The sequence below is a fragment of the Homalodisca vitripennis genome, chromosome 3, assembly GCF_021130785.1.
Source record: "Homalodisca vitripennis isolate AUS2020 chromosome 3, UT_GWSS_2.1, whole genome shotgun sequence".
NCBI classification, from domain to species: domain Eukaryota; kingdom Metazoa; phylum Arthropoda; class Insecta; order Hemiptera; family Cicadellidae; genus Homalodisca; species Homalodisca vitripennis.
Genome location: NC_060209.1, coordinates 110,423,565 through 110,445,177, shown reverse-complemented (window position 1 = coordinate 110,445,177; position 21,613 = coordinate 110,423,565). Strand labels below are relative to the sequence as shown.

Here is a 21,613-nt window from a genome sequence, read left to right as displayed (position 1 = left end):
TTATCAGAGGTGTCTTATTTTAATGTTGTAATCAATAAGCATCCAAACACTTTTTAATTTTTTTATAAAGAGTGTGCTTTTTGAGTATTTAACAATGAAATACAAAAACTTCTGAGATTTGTTTCTGGATAACTTATAAAAATACTACAAAGCGTCGGGATGTGTATTAATTAAACCTTTAAAATGAGACATCTCCCATTATTCTATGATTAAAAATAACGTTAAAGTGCATCAGTTTTAACATTATTTTTACGGGGTTAAAATGGAGATGACCATCAGTACAGCCATAGCCGGCTCATAATGCTGCTTTAAATAAACAACTTCTGTTTTTATAACTATGGTAAGGTTTCTAAATCAAATCAAATTAATTAATTAAAATAAATCAAATACCGTAAGTCAAAATAAAATTATTTTAAAAAATATTTAAAATTAAATAAAGTGTGTATGTAACAGGATTCAACAAAGAAATGGGCAACTGCCAAATAGTTTGGGGTGGTTTGTTTAAAGTGTTTGTGTGCTACCCTATATAAGGAAATATAAACTCTCATTGGTTGAGAAAATCTGGCAGATGTATCTTGGAATGGTTTGAGCACGGAGTCTGTAGAGAAATAGGAGTGAGTGAAAGCAGAAGTCTGTGTTAATCTCAAGTTGTAGCCCAAGTGCCATATATTAAATACTAGCTGTTACCCACGGCTTCGCACGCAAATCTTAAGAACCTAAGTCCTTATATCACTTAGTAAAAGCAATTAATGCGCGATTGGCTGCGGGTAACAGCTAGTTCATCAATAAATTTCTAGTATTTTATAACGAAAACTCTTGATTTTCACCCACGGCTTCGGACACGATTTCCTACAGAAAAATTGGGACATAGGAGGCATATTTCTTTTGAACATCGTTATTACCCTTCTGAGATAAATGATAGTCACTGAAATATACTCATGATCTATTTAAGATTTAAATTTTAAAACAGTCTCAATATGCACCTGTGAAATAACTGGAATTTTTCTCCAATATTCTATTTTTTTGTATACAATTGAACTATATTAGACCATCGTGGACAGGAGTCAAAAAGTCGGAATTCATTAGCGCACATACGATGTAATAAATTATGGCGCTCAATGTAATTTTGAAACGAAAATAGGCATATTTTAGGTACATATTATTACAGTCTAATGATTATGAGCTTCAGATTATCTCTTGATGGTAAAGTCTATGTTTAACAGTGATTGCATAAACAGTTGAAACAAAATTTGCTGTTTCTCTTAAGCTTACTCTGCTTTCAAACTATAAGTGTAAAGAAATTTAAAATAGTAATTAAATGATATAAACATATATTTGTTTTGTCGCATTATATATGTTTACAAAGAACAGCTGATTAAATTTGAAAAGGCTCTTTCACTTAATAACATATGTTTGTTGCAATGCATTTCTTACGGGTATTTCTGTAACTTTTAGAGACCAGTGGGGCGGAATCCTGAATCGGGAACTGGATAAAAAGTATCCTATGTGTTTCTCCCAGTTCTTAGCTACCTCCCTACCAATTTTCAGCCAAATCGGTTCAGCCGTTCTTGACTTATAAATAGTGTAACTAACACGACTTTGTTTTTATATATATAGATTATTTCAACAGTTTTAAATAATTTATAATGTATCAAACATGAGTATTAAGTGCCTTACAAATTTGTATAGAAACAGTCGAGTACTACAATAATACATCAGTGCTTTTTTTAGGTTTTGGCCAGAGTTACTATATTTATTTTTACTGTACAATATTTTAATTGCTTGTGCACTATAAAATGAACTTGAATTTATTGTAAATTTAAGGATTTGATTGTAGTGCACTGTTGGGTAGTTACATTAAACCAAAAACACATTAGTGACAATGTCTACTGAATTTGTATGTTATTGCTTCAATAGCTTTGATTAGAAATTCTTTATTAAAGGAGAGTTTTCGTACAGAAATACTTATAAACGAAATTTTATCATAACTGATCATTTTGTTTTTATTGAGTGTTAGCGATGCCTATAACTTGAGAGGCTGGTAATATTGTATTTCTGTCTGTCTGTCCGTATGATCTCTCAAATGAACTGACCTATAGACTTGAAATTTTGCATGAAGGTTCATTTCTATGAAGGCAACATCCAGTTCAATAATGGTGCATTTGATTTTGCTTGATTTGCTGCATGGGAGTTTATTGAACATTAGCAAATTATATTGGTCTTATGGGTAACCGTGATAAGAACAAGAATATCAGAAAATAAATAAATTTGTAAACAAACTCAGTACAGACATATGACATTTCAAAATGTAATAGAGTAACACACATAGACAATCATCAAAATCAAATAAGCTAAGAAAAATTAAATTTTGCATAAAACCACAGCGAAGCCTGTTACACGAAATGTGGTGTAGCATACTCTTACCTAGTTATATCAATATTTTAATTCAAACAGAAAAAGTTAACTTTCGAATTATTTAAATCTAAAGACAACAATCAATTCTTTAGAACATTTTATAACGAACTTATAATTTTAAAACTTGGTACTATAAAAAAGTGTTTTATTAGTAATTTTATAAATAAACTATGCTATCAAGTAAATTAAAAAAAAATTGCTACATAATATAAAAAAAAACAATTATTCAAATTTTTATATCAAAAAATTATTGAACTGTAACAATATGATCCCACCAACGAAGGACCACAAATAATTAGTACTCAGATTTAACCTACAGCACGAACAGTGCCTTTACAATATTTTTCCAATTCAAATGGGTTTTTTCTTTTCAGGAAAACAGGCAATACAACAAAAATACATAAGATGACAAAGGTATACAGATTGAGTGCCACTAGAGTAGGAGCAAATTGGAACTGTGACCTGAAGAGCCAGGTAGTTGCCTCACAACACACATTCCCACGTTTATTAGTGCATAAGGTTGGGGCCAGCCCAGAACCTACCATTTTCTATCCCGGGTTATTAATTAACATCTTAGGTTCATTTTTAAGCTCCAAGACTGTGGGAATTTCAGTGTATTATATATTTTTTTGTATAATTTTTATAGTTATGATGTCTACTATCTATATATACTAAACATTCAAAATAAAAAAATCTTGGGTTTGATTGGAGAAATGCACTAGGTAACTAATGGGGCGGAAATATGGCCGGTCCTAATCCTGTGCACTTGTGGGTGTGAAACTACCTAGACTCAGCTGAAGCCCCTATTTGCTAATACTATAATCAATATATATGATGTGCAAAACCCCTCAACTAACTTACCCAAACAACTCCTTTAAATGATCAATGAAGTCAAAAGAGGTTTTTGGCCAAAAAAGGGTTTTTATAATAACCACTGTTGGTAGCACGGTTCCGTGTCGTGTGTCTACACTCTACAGCACATCACTCTAGCTCACAACACTGCCACATTACTTACTCCATCACTCGTTCCACTGTTAAGTATACAGTGTATAACCTCTAAATACTGTTTATAATGTCATAACAGAGGTACTTATTTATTTACAGCCCTCCAATCTCCCAAAAAATGTTTTTAGTTTTTATGAAATTTGTCAAAACAAAAAATTGAAAAAAATGCAGGTTGTCCTTTACTACCACTGCACAGATAGAACATGTGCTTTTTTCTGGTCACCCTTTTGGTTTCATTCTTCATTCTGGACTAAAGATTTTGGTGAAGAGGATTCCTCAGAAGAGTCAGTCTGGCACGGGAATCCGAGCTGATAAGACGCTCAGCCTTATTGCTGCATACTCGCACTCCAATACTTGCCCAAACACGTTTGTGAACCTTTATAATTTATTATTTTTTATGTATATGTGTAAATTCTGAATTAATTATGTCTCTCTGTGATGTTTGTAGCAAATCGTGTCATAGTGCTAAAGGTGATATTACAAAGTGCAGTGGATCGTGTGGCAGTTTATTCCACTTAGCGTGTATTAAAGATGATGTTGCGAACAAAAAACGCGATCCGGTCGAGATTGGAAATGTAAAAACTGCCGATCTTTGTCCTTACAAAGTGATGATAGTTGTGCGACTGAAGAATCGACCAAGGATTTCTTGTTTAGGTTTATGCAGGATTTCAAAAGCGAAGTTGTTGGTGTAGAGCTGAAATGGCAGAACTTTCTGCAGCTGTGAAATTTATCTCGGATAAAATAGACACCTCCAACTGTCTTATGGAAGACATAAAAAAAGAACTGGCAGCTACGTATCAAGAATGATGGTCTGACTGCTGTGGTTGACGACCTGAGGGAGAGAGTTCGTTCACTCGGACAATACTCATGTAAGAATAATATAGAAGTTAATGGAATTCCTGTGACAGCCCAGGAGAACATCTGTGCTATCATCAAGGACGTAGGAGTAGCTTTAGGGGTGGAAATTCAAGAGAACCAGATCGCTGCCACCCACAGGATTCCTTCCTTCAAACAAGATCGCAACCCCTCGATCGTGGTACAATTCTTAAGCAGGTCCACCAGGGATATCATTCTCACAAAATACAGAGAGAAGAAAACACTAACTGCTAACTAGGTAAATCCATCGTTATGTTCGCAAAAAGCTTACATCAACGAACATCTTTTGCCTGCTAATAAACTGCTTTTTGCTAAACTCAAACAAAAGGCTAAGAAGGCTGGTTATGCCTACGTATGGGTCAGAGATGGGACATTTTTTATAAGGAAATCGGCTGGAGAAAAATGTATAAAAATAAACAGTTATGATGATTTTGTCAAGATCAAATAGTATGACAGTACATATAGATTTCTTGAGTGGGTAAGCTATGTTGTTTTTCTGTTTTCATTATATAATCTGTAGACATTTTGTGTATTGTTGTTTTATATATGCCCGATAATGTTAACTTAAATGATTTTTTCGGTCCAGTAAGATGTAAAGACGATTTTAACCTTGTATATACCAACATAACAAGTTTGAGGAGTAATTTTAATAGCTTTATTGTAGAACTTAATAATATTAAAGAAATGCCCCCTTTTAATTTTAAGTGAAATATGGATAAGTTCTGACAAACTAAAATTGTATAATATAGCAGGTTTTAAAGCTTTCGCTAAATGCAATGATCATTACAGAGCAGGTGGCATTGTTTGTTTTTATTGATTGCGTATTCAACAAATCAACTTCCATCTAGATATGGTCCCAGCTGATGCTTTACTTCTTGACATCAAAATTAATAATACTTACTTTAAATTTTTGTGTTTGTATAGATATCAATTTTATTCAGTAAATCAGTTTTTAGTTGAATTTACACAGCTTCTTAAAAAATTACCAAATAATGTTATTTTAATTGGAGATGTTAACTTAAATTTATTAGTAGATACCTCAGAATCACAAAAAAATACAATAATCTTCTATCTAATAATGTATTTGTATCCCTAATTAATTCACCCACTAGAATGTCTAAAAACACTGAATCTTGTATAGACCATATTTTTATAAGAAATAGATACATAAATAATTATAGCTCTGCTGTGTTTGACCTTGGGACTGATCATTGTTTGTTAGGACTTAGGTTTGCAAGTACAAGTGAAACAAATAGAAATATAAATTAATGTAAATACACCTGAGTCACAGAAAACTACTATTAGTTTTGAATCAGGTAAATCTAAATTAAATTTTGTTGATTGGAACATAATAAATTTGAATGATGATGTTGATAGTAGTTATAATAAATTTTGTGACATCCTTACCAATATTATCAATGAAAGTAGTAAGACAAGAGATTATAGTAATAGGATATTTAGAGCTAAATTAAGAAGTCCATGGATAACGGTGAATCTGTTAAATAAAATAAGTAAAAGAAAGAAACTTTATAAAATCTCTTAAAGGAGGCCATATGACCAAAATTTCTTATGTTATTATACTAAATTTTGTAAAGACTTAAAACTTGAAATAGACGGAGCTAAATACGAAAATTTTAAGAAACAAATTGAGAACTGTAATGGTGACCCATCCATGCAATGGAAAGTAGTAAATGAGGTAACTGGTTCTGCAATCAATAAGAGCTACAAAAGATCGAGCTAGAGAACAGAGAGATAGTGAGTGAGTCTCTTGCGGTGGCCGAGATAATCAATAACTATCTTATCGGTATGCAGAGTTCGCAAACTGTTGGCCCTGTCCATCAGACGCGCGTCACTTACCCACACTCGTTTTTCATTAGTTCTAATACTACACAGGAACTACTACAAATTGTCAAAAATTTAACCCTTTGAGTGCCAACGTCCGATTTTACTGGACGACAAAAGGTGTCTGAAAAAGTGCCAACGTCCGATTTTTCCGGACGACAAAAGTTGGCCGAAAAGTGCCGACGTCAGATTTTACCGGACGTTCGGGAAAAAGTCACTAAAATTTTTAACCTTTAATGTTTTTAAATAATATCATATTGAAATGTTTGTGAAAAATCGTTCTTTTCAAAATAAATTGTTTTAGTACATTTCCGAACAAACTTTAAATTATGACACTCACATATAAATATTTTTGGTTGCCATAGCTACCGGAAACAATGTGACAATAGTTTTTTAAAAGTTGTATAACTTACTCATTATTGAAGATAATAATATAAATTATTCAAGATTTACAGACAATTGCATACGATTTTCAGTGATAGGGACTAAGAAATGGATATGATTTTTTTTGTCATAATAATTTGGTTAAAAAATGAAATTTAAAAACGTTTTTGAATTTTTTTTAGGCAAGTCCATTTTTGGTATTCCTAAATTTAGTGTTATGGTAACTTTGTTATTTTATGTTAATTAAACAGAGTTTTCAGATAAAAATAAAAAAAGAATCATGTTGATAGCTTATTAAATAATCGAACTGTGAATTTTTTACTAAAACCTTGCAAAATGCCTTCAAAAGGGCTGGCACTTTTAGGTACACCCACTAGAAAAATACTTGGCACTTTTCAGTACACCCAGTCAATAAATACTTGGCACTCAAAGGGTTAAAGAATTAAAAAATCTACTGGCTTCGATCAATTTAGTGTTTGTTTACTGAAAAATATAATTGAAGTAATAGCACCAGTCTTAGTTTATATAATGAATTTCAGTTTTAGGAAAGGGATTTTTCCGTCAAAATTAAAAATCAGTACAATCATTCCCATTCACAAAAAAGACAATTCTATCAAAATTTACCAGCTGAGACCCATTAGTTTGTTATCAATTTTTTCTAAGATTTTCAAAAAACTTGTGTTGAAAAGTTTTTGAAAAACTTATGTTGAAAAGAATTCTAACCTACTTAAATAAATTTAGTTTTTTCAGCGATAATCAATATGGTTTCACAAAAGGGAAGTCTACTGAAGATGCTTTGATTTCAGCAACTGAACAAATTTACAATAATTTTAACTCTGGTGATAAAACTATAGGCATCTTTGTTGATTTTAAAAAAACCTTTGATTTTGTAAATCAAAAAATTCTTTTAGCTAAACTAGAAGCAACGAGAATTCGGGGTGTGGCTTTAGATTGGTTTAGAAGCTTTTTGACTAACAGAAAACAAGTAAAAATAAATAATTGCTACAGTTCTCAACAAGAGATTAAAGTTGGTGTTCCGCAAAGATCAGTGCTCTCAGCAACTTTGTTCCTGGCCTTTATTAATGATTTATTGAAGATTGGTTGGAGGGAAAATATATCTGCATTTGCCGATGTACTGTTTTACAATGATAAGCAATTCACACTGTTAGATAGTTACATAAATAGTGATTTAAAATTATTATTAAGAGATTGGTGCAATTTTAATAAAATGCAAGTAAATGTTAATAAAACAAAATCAATACTTTTTGATCCAAATGGTGGCAATTTACCTTTTGAGATAAAATTCCATTCCACTGACTGTTATTTACTTGTTTGTAACTGTGGAACAATCCAATTTGTAAAGAGCATTAAATATTTAGGACTTAATTTTGATAACAAACTTAAATGCGACGAACATATCTCAACATGGAAAAATAAAATCATCTATTCAAACTTTTAATTTTTTAAGAAATTTCTGTGAATCTTCATTGTTAAGATCGTTGTATTTTGCTTTAATTCACTCACGTATACAATATGGTAACATCTGCTTTGGAGGCACATTTAAAACTTTGGTTGATAAATTATGAGTCTGTTAAAATTATTTCTTACTTATTATTTTAAAAAAGCAGAAAAGGGAAAGCTCCTTTCCACTATATCAAACGTTAAATATACTACCTTTCCATCATATTTTTGTTTTTAAAGTTTTAAGTCTGTTCTACAGAAGAAGTCGCAATAAAGAAAATAATTTAATAAATCACTATAATACTAGGAGCTGTTCTACAGGTAATGTTAGACCAATTAAAGCAAAAAAATCCATTTTTAAACATTCCTATAGTTACCTTGGACCTACATATTTTAATCAAGTCCCTTATTACATAAGACAGAGCATTAGATTTAAGAAATTTTGTTCACTGTTGAAAAGTTGGCTAATTACTAAACATAATTTTTGAATCAGGTAATTAGTTAATATTGTTAAATTATTTCCATAACATACAATATGTCATAAATTAATCTTAACGCACATTTGGGAAACCTTTTCACAGTTCTAATTATTGAATAATTATTACAATATTTAAGTAGTTTATTTCAAAGTTTAAAATCATAAGAATTGCAGAGAGTGTCTTTCTTGAATATTCAAACTTTATGTGCTAGACTAAAAAAATAAATATTATTGTATTTTTATCTTTGCCTTATAAAAATTGGCCATGCTACTGGTTACGTGGCCAGTCAATTTCCAGGTTTTGTATTTGTAGTTTCTGTTGTATTGATGCTGATGGAAATAAATCATTTATTCAGTTTGTGCAGGCTATACTGGGGCTTTGGGGGTAAAAAAGCCTCTACCAATTTGTCTCCAATATAAAAAAATGTAATTTTTCCTGTCTGTATTCATGTTTAGGAAGAACCAAAAAGTCACCGTAGTCATTTGAATAAAATTTACAAATATATTTTTGTAGCATTTGTTTTGAGCTTCTTCATCGCCGACTGTTTTGGATCTCTTCAGAGATGTTGATTCCAGATTCCAGGAGTCAAGTCTGTGACAGCGCTAGACTTCAGACAGTGCACTAAGTGGAAGGTGATATGGAACTTAAAATTCTTATTGAGTCAACCCATCCCACCATTGCTCTGCATTATGTGTATAAAACTCGATTGCTCCACCATGATTTTTGAATCAGGTAATTAGTTAATATTGTTAAATTATTTCCATAACATACAGTTACGAAAATAGAAATGAGAGTAATTCTTTGACTTTAAACCATAACTTTTTGTTGAAAATAGTAAACATACTTGTATGTAGTAAAAAACTAATTGTGGACATACTGAAATTAAAAACATTATTATTAATCAATATATTTACAAAATCAGTATTTTAAGAACACACTAGTCACTGTCAAAACACAAATATATTATAATAATAATTAAATGAGCTGTAACTTGGTTTTATTAGAGGTGAAGTTAGGATTAGAATTTTCTCTTCCAATTAATCTCATAGTAGTACACCATTATAGAACCATTACATCTTTTTTCATGCACAATGAGATTGACAGAGTGAGAGACAAAATTACAAGTATGGAGGTCCATCCAAGTAACAGCATCTCCAATGATTTACAAGTTCACCTCAGTTTGAGTGAGTATGTCAATACTTTGTCAAGCAGGGTCTGTTCTTGCCATATTGTATTTTGTACAAACCTAACTATATACTTTATGTTTATGCCTTAACCCTTTTGATGAGTTTTGACATACCTAGCACGTCCCCAGGTTTCCATAGTGATTGTATTACACAAACTTGGGTGTACACTTTATACACCAAAGTATAAAGACATCTAGTCAGGATGGTTGTGTGGCTGCACTACTCTCAGGCGTGAGAGTTAGCGTTGGAGTCATGGGTTCTATCCAGCACCCAACATTAGGGACTTTTGAGGTCTAATATGAAGACCTCTGATCTGTGGTAACGTTGGTTAGAGGATCCACCTTAAATAAATGGTGGTTGGCTTGGATGGAAGTTGACATAATCAGTATATTCTTGTACAAGTGTGTTCTAGACCACAAAACACCAGTTTTTGCATTTGTTGTATTTACTATAGAGAAACACCCAACTTAATTTGTGTTATTTCATAGTGATGTTATGATAATAAATTTTAATAGTTAAAACTCATTTAAACAATGATCACACTAAACCTGAAAACCCTTGTGTTAAAACTAATGTACATTTCCAGAGTTAATGGAACTACTTTTAAGAAATTTGCACATATCTATGAAATATAATATTAATATAGTCTTGTTTTTAAATATATATATTTCAAAATATTGATATATTACATTTAATTTACAGGCAAGGGACTATAATAAAGCACATTTTTATTTTAATAATTTAATCAAAAGAACAGCATTAAAATGATAATTAACAAATCATATGATTTATATGGAGTGGTAAGTATAAGAAAAAAGTAGTATAAATAAAGAAGTTGAAATATCAATGTTATATCAATTTTCTGCAATTAAAACTAACATTAATAAACAAACAAATTAGCATGTTTAAAGTATGATTTCATTTCTAACTTAAGTGTAAAACAAATGTATGAATTAAAAAGAATATATATATAAGACATAAAACAAACAAACAATAGATCAAATATTTTTATGTAGTATTCATAAAGAGGTCAATTGGTGACAAACCTACGTTAGGTACTCATCATATAAGTATAAATATAATAAAAAAGCAATAAAGATTATTACAAAAGTAGTTCTATTATTGAAAACTACAGCTTTATAAATTTTAAAATATGAAGCATTTTTGAATTTTCTGCAAGAGTCTAACTTAATATCATAAAACTTTACCACTAAAACCCAAACCAAAACAAATAAAATCATTTAAGTAATGAATAATAACCCTATAATATATATTAACCCTAGTAGTGGCAGCATTGCTTACACTTACTTCAACAGACTAAATATGAATGGCAGCTATCGCATTTATGCAATTTATTTGCTATGGTAAAAAAATCATTGTATCAACAAGATTAAGGCAACGTTGGAAACTTCAATTTCTGAGCTCAAACAATTTATAATCAATATAAAAATTATAACTAAAAAAATTATTTATAACATATCTTAATACGCATGGTAATTATTATTTTATAGTTACATAAACCCTTACACAATACTCCATAAAAGCCCACCATTTTAAAGTAAAATGACTGCCTCTACTAGGGGTAACCTAACTTATGACTAAACCAACACCATTAACCTAAGACTATTTTTATATTTATTTATGTTTGTATCTAACAATTGCAGGAATATCTCTTGCTCAAGCTAGATAAAGAACATTGGTGAGTCAATGTCAATGGAGTCCTGCACTGTCCGTTTCATCATCTCCTCAGGTAGATGTTCAATGTTGATTTTGTCCCTACAATTATAAATCCAATGTAAATAAAACAATTTAAAATAAATCACAGCTTATAAATTGTAAATTATTTTCAGTTATCATATAACTGAAAATAAGTTACCTGTTATTTAATGTCTAAATATGACACATTATATAAATTTAACAACTCAAAAAGCCAATCAGCCCTGAAACAAACTCTCCCAGGTAAAACCCAGTCTTAAACTATCAATGAGAAACAAACGCTTATTGAAATCATAAGGGCTCATTTCAGTACAGAAGAGAAAATACACTGTTAATAACCAAATTAAAAAACCTGGTGTCAATGAGGTGATCATTGGTAGAGTTGCCAGATAATTCTGCATGTCACAGGTATCCTAAAGGCTATAAACATCTGATTGCTCATCCCTGTAATTACCAAGTATTTTATTTACCTACTGTCATTTGTATGTTAATTAAAAGTAATGTTTTGTCTAAACGGCATTGAAATCTGTTAAATATCAATCTGACATATATATCTATAGACATTTGAGCATCAACCAGATTTGGCCGGCATAACTTTTTCTTTGTAATTTCTTATAAAAAATATCACTGCCAGCAGACCTGACCATCAATTTTTTGCTCTCTGTTGCGAGTACTTTGTTGTGATGCTGGTATCAGGTGAAGCAGTTAACTAACAACTGTCTTTTACTGCTCTACACAAAGCAACTATTCTTCATCCTTGGCTAGTATTTCCCCGGCAAGCATTCCTGCTTAAATTGCTAATAACCTGTGTTTTGGTGCATAATCTTTCTTTTGGCCTAAGTGTGGATTAAATTTAACTTGAGTAAACAACTTCATTATGTGTAATAGAAAAGTTAACGATGACACATAAAATTGAAAATTAGGGAAACTTAGGTTGTTGTCTTATTGATTCGTTCAATTGTTGACGATACACATCAAGATCCTGACTTTTTACAAGTAATTCGTAACAAGAAAGTAGCGATTATTAAGGTGAGTCTGTCATGACAATATAAACCAATCATGTTATTAGTGCGGTTCTGGTGAAAATGATGGCTGAATTTAAAGGTAGGCAGCAACATGATTTCCCTTGGGTACCATTTAGATATGGTCAATGAGATCAACAGAAAAGGCAGTCAAGTATTACAATAAACAAGACTGAACTGACGTAGTAGACTTTCAAATTGTACTCTCACAGATAATTTAGAAATGAGAAAAATATTGGTATTCTCATATGGATGGGTTTGGCTAATTAACCCATAGGTCTGACAACATTTTGTATAAGAATTCTGTTACTTGTCAAGTTATGAACAGAATCCGTTTACAGTTATGCCCTGTTTTTGGCATTTTAATGACCGTTGTTGTTGAAGAACGCAATGTGTGCGTCTCAAAAATTTTGCTCTTAGTATCAAATTTTAAAGAAATTTTTTGGAAGCAGATGAGAATGATTTCTATGAGGTAATTTCTATAATAATTACCACATACAGCTTACAAATATGGCCTAAAGATTTACAAACTTTGTGACCAGCTGGGATATACCCTATTAGGCTATATAAAAGTTTACATGAATAAAAGAACCATTCCGGATAAAAAATAATTAACTAGGGCATGGAGCTCATGAAAAATCACTTGGATAAGAGTGATTACCTTATATGTCGATAACTACTAGTTGCAGGAAATTCAGCTTCGATTTTAGCTGCTAGTAATTAATTGGTGACAAGGATTGTCACTTATAACACTGGGATATATATTTTACAAGTTTACTTTACTTCATAGACTTTACATAAAACTGGTATTAGGAAGGATTTCACTGATACCACTGGGCTGTATTTAACAAGTTTACTTAACCCAGTAACAGGAGGGCCTGAGATAGGTTAACATATCTAAACAAAGTAGGTTAACATATCTAAACAAAGTAGTCTTTCATAAGTTTCAAACATTGATAATCTGAATTAAAAATGTATTAACATTCTGTACATTTTCTTGTGATCTACAAAATTGTCCTACAGCTACAAACTACTACTGTTAAGGCAATTCTAAAACTGAGCTCCTGAACATTTTCTTAAAGTAACTTTGAGTATAATTTTGTGGAACATATGTGTATAGAGCTTTTTTTAACAAGGCAGTTCTATCCTTATGTTATGTACCAAGTTAGTTCCCATTGATAAGTGGACAACAAATATACAAACAAAGAAACATTACACACACATAATGTTGTTCGTACCTAGATGTGTATAGAGCTTATGTTATGTACCAAGTTAGTTCCCATTGATAAGTGGACAACAAATATACAAACAAAGAAACATTACACACACATAATGTTGTTCGTACCTAGATGTGTATAGAGCTTATGTTATGTACCAAGTTAGTTCCCATTGATAAGTGGACAACAAATATACAAACAAAGAAACATTACACACACATAATGTTGTTCGTACCTAGATGTGTATAGAGCTTATGTTATGTACCAAGTTAGTTCCCATTGATAAGTGGACAACAAATATACAAACAAAGAAACATTACACACACATAATGTTGTTCGTACCTAGATGTGTGTTGGAAAAACATTTGCCATGAGGACGTTTACAAATAAAAAATTCTTTACTGGTAGAGAAACTATGAAATATGTAAAACAATTCAATATAGTAGAAGAATAACTAAAAGATAAATAAAATTAAGTGAATTGTGTCTAGTTATGTAAATGCTGAAAGCGACTAAAATAATTTAGAACCTCACCTTCCTAAATAGGCTCTGCCCCGAGCAGCTGCCAAGTGGGCATAGTAGGTGGGAGCTGGATAACTGACAGAGCGAGTGCAGCGAGAGAACAAGTGACATAAGTAGTATGTCAACTCTTCCAAGTCATCATCGCTTATGTTGTTATCGTCCCACAGTTTGTGGTACTTGGTGGGCCGGCTTGTTCCCTAGATACAAATATTATAATATATTTTAATTCTTAGGCTTATACATGGACTGTGTTATAACTAACATCAAAGTCTTTCACATTCATGCCATGTAAAAACATTATGCAAGCAAAGGCTTATAATACATATTAATTTTTATATAATATAAAACTTGTACTTTCCTTTTCGTAATCCTGCTTTTTTACAGAGTGTTGATTTTTCAGGTCAAATTAAATAAGAAGTGTTATTTAAATATGTCTGTCTATTTTTGTTTTTTAAGGAGGACAAATATCACAATCAAACATCTTAATTTTGTGCTGTACATACACAACAAAAATAGTATCAGATATACATTTTAAAAGTACGCTCTAATGTAAAATTGCAATAACACAAAGTAATTATAACTTGACAGTAACAAATATCTATTATGTAGTGATAAACTTACTAAAACGTTTTTCCCTGTATGGTAATCCAATGAATTTTTGCTATTATTATTCTTTATAATCTACAAAGAGATTTATTATTAAATTGTTTACAAAAATTAGTTAAATTTCATTTATAATAATTTTTGTAATTTGAACATGAGAACTCTTCCAACGAGATACTTAAGCAAGAGATACTCTTCAAACATTTTCCTAAAGTTGTTTTTATGAATATTGCTTGTTACTTCAAATGGCAAGTAATTTAAAAATTTTGAACCCATGTGGAATGCTTTTTTTATTGTAAAAAATCAAATTGTGTTTGGCTAAATTTTATTCTTTACAATGTCTAGTATTATAAGAATTGGCACTGTTTTCTAGTTGTATTTTTAAACAAACCATACACTATAGGATCTTTAAAAGTAGCACTTAAAAGCAATCTGTTGTTAAGAAAATATTTATCTATTTTTTTTAGCTACTAAAACAATAAGTTTGAGTCATCTGCATATAAGAACAATTGACTTTTACTGGTATTTATATTTTTATTATTGATGATGGCATTCTTTAAATGTACCATAAAACAAGGGCGTGAGTATTGAGCTTTGAGGTATCCCATATAACTGTTAAATATTTTGATTCGTGTTTAATTACTTGATTTCTGTGTGAAGACCTAATTTTAACGAATTGAGCCCTCTTTGATATATAGGACTTAAACCAATTTAAAGAATTTTTGAGACACTGAAAACTTTTAGTTTGTTTATAGTATATCATATACTTTTATGAGGGAATGTATAAACTTGCCAAATGTTTAGCCTAATTAAGACCCGATCTGAAAAAAGTTTTGGAGCAAAACATCAGGTTTTAAAATGACGGCCATAAAAAAATTTTGAAACTGTATTACCTCAAAAACGGAAGATTGTATGAAAAATTTACAAGCATAGTAAAATATGGGTCACTTTTCAAATGAACATTTTAATACCAAATCTATTTTGCTAAAAAAAAGTAATAACGGAATTGTTTAATTTTAATTACATTTAGTAATATTTTTATTTAATCAAGTATATTAATTTTAATCAATGAGTGAGCGAGAGATAAGCTGTTGTCCCTTATACCAAATCTAAATTTATCACGATCAATCCAACACCGCCCACGTCGTTCGCTGTCAGTGGGTTGCTTCCTTATACTGGTATGGTTCGCTGTCACGACCTACCTCTCCTCATACATTACTCCTATATGTATCCTGCGAACGTGGACTACCCTTCAGTGTGGACCTCTGAAACTCTCAGGTCTCGTTTACCTCTGATCTCATGCACCTGGTCCTGGGACTCCTTTTGTGTCAGTACTCATGAAAAACAACTTCTCTTGGTGAGTAACTTCTTTGGCACATTCCATGAAATTCCTATCCTCAAATTATCTTTTTTTAAACTGTTGGAAGCTGGAGACCCTGACTGGTCAACCAATTGTTATTTAAAGGTAATTATTAGCAAATAATTTATTGATTCATTTTATTTCTTTTCTCACAAGACATTGGTTCCAGGGCCAGATATCTCTCTTTCTTGAACTTAACATTGGTCCTCCGGACAGGATCTTTAGTTTTTAATTTTATTGCAATATTTCACACAAATCATTGTTTGGTTAGCCTCTGGACCGAAAGTATCTCTTTCTTGAACTTAACATTGTTTGGTCTTCCGGGCAGGATGATCTTTAGTATTTAATTTTTCTTAACTTAATAGGAATACTAAAGGTTTTAAGCACCAACCCTCACTTAAATACATTGATTATTAATGTTTTACTGCTGATTGTGCTGTCTGCTCGAACAAAAGTTTCCAGCGGCAGAAAAGAGATAAGTTTTTTGCAGTACCTATCCCAATCATCCTGGGCTTAATCCTAATACTTATGTAGATAAATATTACACACATATAAACTAACACCCAATACAATGCAAGTGTTTATTATGGTCACATACATAATCAATACAAAATTGTATTTATCTTTTTCATTAGGCCTATTTTTCTGTCCATCCATTTTTATAATTTGTGTAAATATTTAGTAGCCTATTTATAAACTAAAGACTGCAAAAAAGAGCATACTGTTAGGTACTTTTTAGGATTTAGGAGGCTTAGCAGACTTTTATTTGTATCAAATGAAGTGACTACCATAACTTAAAATGGTGAGTAATCATCTGTGTTATATCACCAATTTCATCAAATAAAATTATTTATTTTGTATTTGTTTATAAAACACTGAATTATATCAATTTTTTCACCAACAGTTTGTGCTTCAACATGATTTGTTAATTCATATGTATTTTCAATTGTAAATTAAAAAAATATAAATTTATTATTTTTAATATCAAGTATACACATTCAAGTATAATATGGTTTTGTGTTGTTATTATTACTCATCAGAATGTCCTGAAAAGATTCATATATAATAAGTAACAATATGGTTTGATCATCAATGATTTAAATGTGTTTGATAAAACATCAGTTTTTAATTGAGTTCAGGGTGAAACCAATAACCAATCAAATAGAGTGCAAAAAGTGAAGAGAATGACCAGGAATAATTAACTGAATACCTTCCCTGTGTAGACACTATCTCTTCCCTTGCCATTAAACATCATAACTCTTGAATAACCTCATCTGAATGTGCTTTTTTACAATAAAGACCTAAGTCGATCTTCCTTTTCAAATATCTCAGGCATTTTATTTTGGACATTCAAAAATATAAAGAGCTATGGTATAATCAACATGAAGGATCTGAATCCTTATGAGATCACCTCGTTACGAACCAACTCACCATACAAACTCAGGTTTTTGTGTCTGACAAAAACATTGAAAGATAAATACAATTTTAAAATATACAAAACTAGAGATAAGAATCTAACTAATGGGTAGCAAACAAATTTTCAACAAACAGAAAATGTAAGGTTGCTAAATTTACCTGTAAGCTGGCATGGCTAACTATGTAGAAGTTCGTTTCTCTAGGATGTGTGATGTCAGTATCCACAACGGTGCCTGGAGGAACATTTCCTTTTCGGTCCATGTCCGCTTTCCTGGTTGGAAAGAACCTCGTGTGATGTCGTTTTTGAACAACCAGAAAAGTCAGTGGAAGTTCTTTCTGTAATTCTTCTATGCAAGCCCACTTGATGGCAGACACCTCTTCATTAAGAACCTGTTTAAGGAAGAAAGTTAATCTTGTTATTCAACATACAAAGAGATAAGATGACGAAAAGCCTTACTTACAAAATATGAAAATTAAACATTTGTATACATTAAAGGCACCCACTAATGGTCCAAGAGTCAGAAGAGTCCAAATAATTGAAAATGGCAACATTGAAGAAATAGTAAATTACATAAATCAGCTTGGCCTACTGGCAAAGCTGTAAATATTACATAATGTTTACCAAGACCCAAAACATTAACAAGCCATGCCACAGTCTAAATTTTGTTTGAAAGTGACTGGTAACAGTAACATGGTTTTTGTGTTTCTTGTTCTGTTTATGTTTTACTGTGGCTTTACTTGAAATTTCGTAGGCTTTTGTAAGTATATATGAGCACTTCTGTTCGAGTGAATTATATTTCCGATGCCAATGTTGAGTTTGCCTTGTCATGATCAAGAAAATCTGTCAAAAAGTGTACACTTATGGCCATTGGAATTTACTCCAATCTTAGTATTTTTGGTTCCTTAGTTGATTTTGCTTTGTACATCTAGTACTTAACAATTTTCGTATCTGTATTTTCTTACTTTGTGGTCAACAGCGGTTTTAGAAAAGTATTAAATAAGAAGTGTTGTTACTATCAAGCTCTATGCTTTCACTATATATGTACACAAATTGAAAAAGTAGTTCAATTTAACAGGATTTTTCAATTAATATTCTATAACTTTAGAGACCAATGGGACATAGCTCTGTGGTATTTTCAAAAAAAGAATATACCTATCTATATTCATAAACGGAAGCCTAAAAATGTCCATATAAAATTTCATAACAATTGATGGAATAGTTAACATATGAAAGCAAAACAAGCAAACAAAGGCACTTCCAGATTTATATTATTATTAGGATTAGGATTTTTAGGTTAGATGGTTAAAGTAGTTTAGGTTTTCTCCATAGGGAGTCACCCTAAACGAGTATTCGTGTTGTGTTCGTCGTAACACATGACGAACTGACAATACAGTGCTTACTACATCTTGTATAGTTTTGTCCCTTTAGACTATTTGCTATAATTTAAAACTTTTTATCACTCTTTTTGGACTTATTCATAAAAGTTAAGGATCAAATTTTTTTTATGTTGGAGAAAAAAATTTTTCTTACCTTAATCAAGGTGTTTGACAAAAACACAATTAGGTAAAACATTGTTTGCCTAGTATAATCAGATGTAGCACAGATGCTGTATTAATATAAATTATATTTCATTTTTTTAAATCATTTACCTTGTGGTAATTAAATAAGTAGAAATTAGATAATACATATACTGCATATCTGTAATTTATTTTGTATTTATTATAAATTCTTTTATAGAGACTTTTTTGGGTTTTTCATTATTTAAGAAATCAGCACCATTAAATTATGAATAACAAATAATAGGTATTTAAATATTCAGACATTTAAATTCTCATTAAGTGCCAGTGTTGAGACTATGAGGTATTAAAAATATTAGTGTTTCTAGAAATAATTGAAGTTTACAACAAGAGAATTTAGTATTAAATTATTTAAATTTTAGTTTAGTTAAATTTATTAAAATAAAAAGTGGTAAAAAATAAATGTTTCTCCAATCTGTAGCACCCTCATAGCCATTGTGAAATTTATTTGAATAAATCCAAAATATACCAAAGTTTTCTTATATATCTAACTCACAAATTATTAAAAAAAAAAAAAAAATTACGTTGATAGTACTTTTTAATGATATATGAGGTGTGTTCAAAAAGTATCGTGAATTTTGTGTATTTTCAAAAATTATTTATTTATTCGTGAATATCTATTTTATCCCATTCAAAGTAATCCCCCTGGGAAATTATACACTTGTGCCAACGGTTTTCCAATCTTCGAAGCACTTCAAAAAATACATTTTTTTTATACCTTGTTCAGCTCCTCCTTCGATGCCGTCTCTATCTCGTCAATCGTGGCGTAGCGTTGTCCATTCATGGGCCTCTTCAGTTTTGGGATAAAGAAAAAGTCACAGGGGGCCAGATCTGGGGAATAAGGTGGCTGTGGTATTATTAGTGTGTTGTTTTTGGCCAAGAAGTCGCGTACAAGCAGCGATGTGTGAGCAGGGGCGTTATTGTGGTGCAAAAGCCAATTTTTGTTTTTCCACAAATTCGGGCGTTTCTGGCGGATTGCTTCGCACAAATTGCGCATAACTTGCAGGTAATATTCCTTATTTACTGTTCTACCTAGTGGCAAGAACTCATGATGCACCACACCCCTGCAATTGAAGAAAACTGTAAGCAAAACTTTCACATTCAACCTAACTTGGTGTGCTTTTTTCGGTTTTGGTTCGTGCGGCAGCTTCCATTGAGTTGATTGAGCTTTGGTTTCCACGTCATGACCATAAACCCACGATTCGTCATCAGTTATGACCCTCTGAAGCAAATTCGGGTCGTCGCGGACAGATTCCAACATCTCATTAGCAATGTTCATGTGGTGCTGTTTTTTGATCGAAATTGAGCAATTTTGGTACGAATTTTGCGGCGACCTGTCTTATGCCCAAATTATTGATTAAAATCGAATGGCACAAGCCAATCGATATGCCTAGGTCCTCAGCAATTTCTCTAACGGTGATTCGACGATTGGCCAATACCATTTTCTCCACTTCATCAATTTTTTCGTCTGTTGTTGAAGTGCTCGGACGTCCGGCACGCTCTTCGTCATTCACATCTTCTCTGCCTTCTGAAAACATTTTGTACCACCGATAAACGTTGCTTTTGTCCAAAGTAGCTTCTCCGTATGCCACAGTCAACATTCAAAATGCATCCGCGCAATTAATTTCGTTTTTCACACAAAATTTGATACATGTTCTTTGTTCCATTTTTTTTTTGAATAGGTAAAAATCGAAGACAAACCAAAACACGTGCAAACAAAGCAGCTGTCAACAATTATCTGAACATTGAAAATGGCCGAAATTGTCAACATAAGTTAGAGACATATGTACCAACATAACGCAAAAAAAAAAAAAAAAATCGAAATTCGAATATACATAACCCGCGAAAATTCAAAATTCCCGATACTTTTTGAACACACCTCGTATCTATACAAACTACTAAATGAGCAAAATTCTCTTATTGCACTATTTTGTATATAATTATGACAGTTTGGATTTGATGAAATATTTTTTTACTAAAATATAAATATGTGTAAAAGAAAATAAATTTACAGAAGTTTATGTTATATAAAAAAATTTTCTATGACACACATTTTTATACAAGTAAATACTGTAAAATAAAGACTTAACCTTATTTAGGTAACAAGTTATTTATAGGTCTATAACAAGTACATTGATACAAGTTTACAAAAATGAACAATGTATTTTTATTTTTTTTCAAAGTCAGTAGGATCAGGCACATTTAATTCACTAGAAAATGGTTCATCCGAGTCATAAAAACTTCGCCTATATCTACCAAACTAACACTGTCTTCTAATTCACTACCCAGTACATTCCTACGCCACTACTGTTCAAATTAAAACTTATTGTGAAATGTACGATGAATGATTTATAATATTCAATAAAAATATTGAACCTAAATAAACATAGGCCAACCTGCAGGTAAAACCTTACACAAACATCCACATTTTTTACTTCAATAATTTATAAAACACTACACAAATGTTTATTTATACACACTTAACAATTAAATATATAACGATACAAATAAATAGCAACCAATGCATGTAT

At 31.2% G+C, this 21,613-nt stretch overlaps 1 protein-coding gene across 1 annotated transcript in view; it reads right to left on the bottom strand.

The window, feature by feature from the left end:
- Positions 1-10,374: 10,374 nt before the first annotated feature.
- LOC124357292 (protein argonaute-2-like) overlaps positions 10,375-21,613 on the bottom strand; it is an 88,696-nt gene continuing 77,457 nt past the window's right edge. Inside the window, exons 16-18 of the mRNA XM_046808951.1 lie at positions 17,664-17,894; positions 14,138-14,322; positions 10,375-11,425 (exon numbers count right to left, since the gene is read on the bottom strand). Coding sequence (XP_046664907.1) covers positions 11,332-11,425; positions 14,138-14,322; positions 17,664-17,894 — 510 coding nt within the window. The 3' untranslated portion in view covers positions 10,375-11,331. The remainder of the gene's footprint in view (positions 11,426-14,137; positions 14,323-17,663; positions 17,895-21,613) is intronic.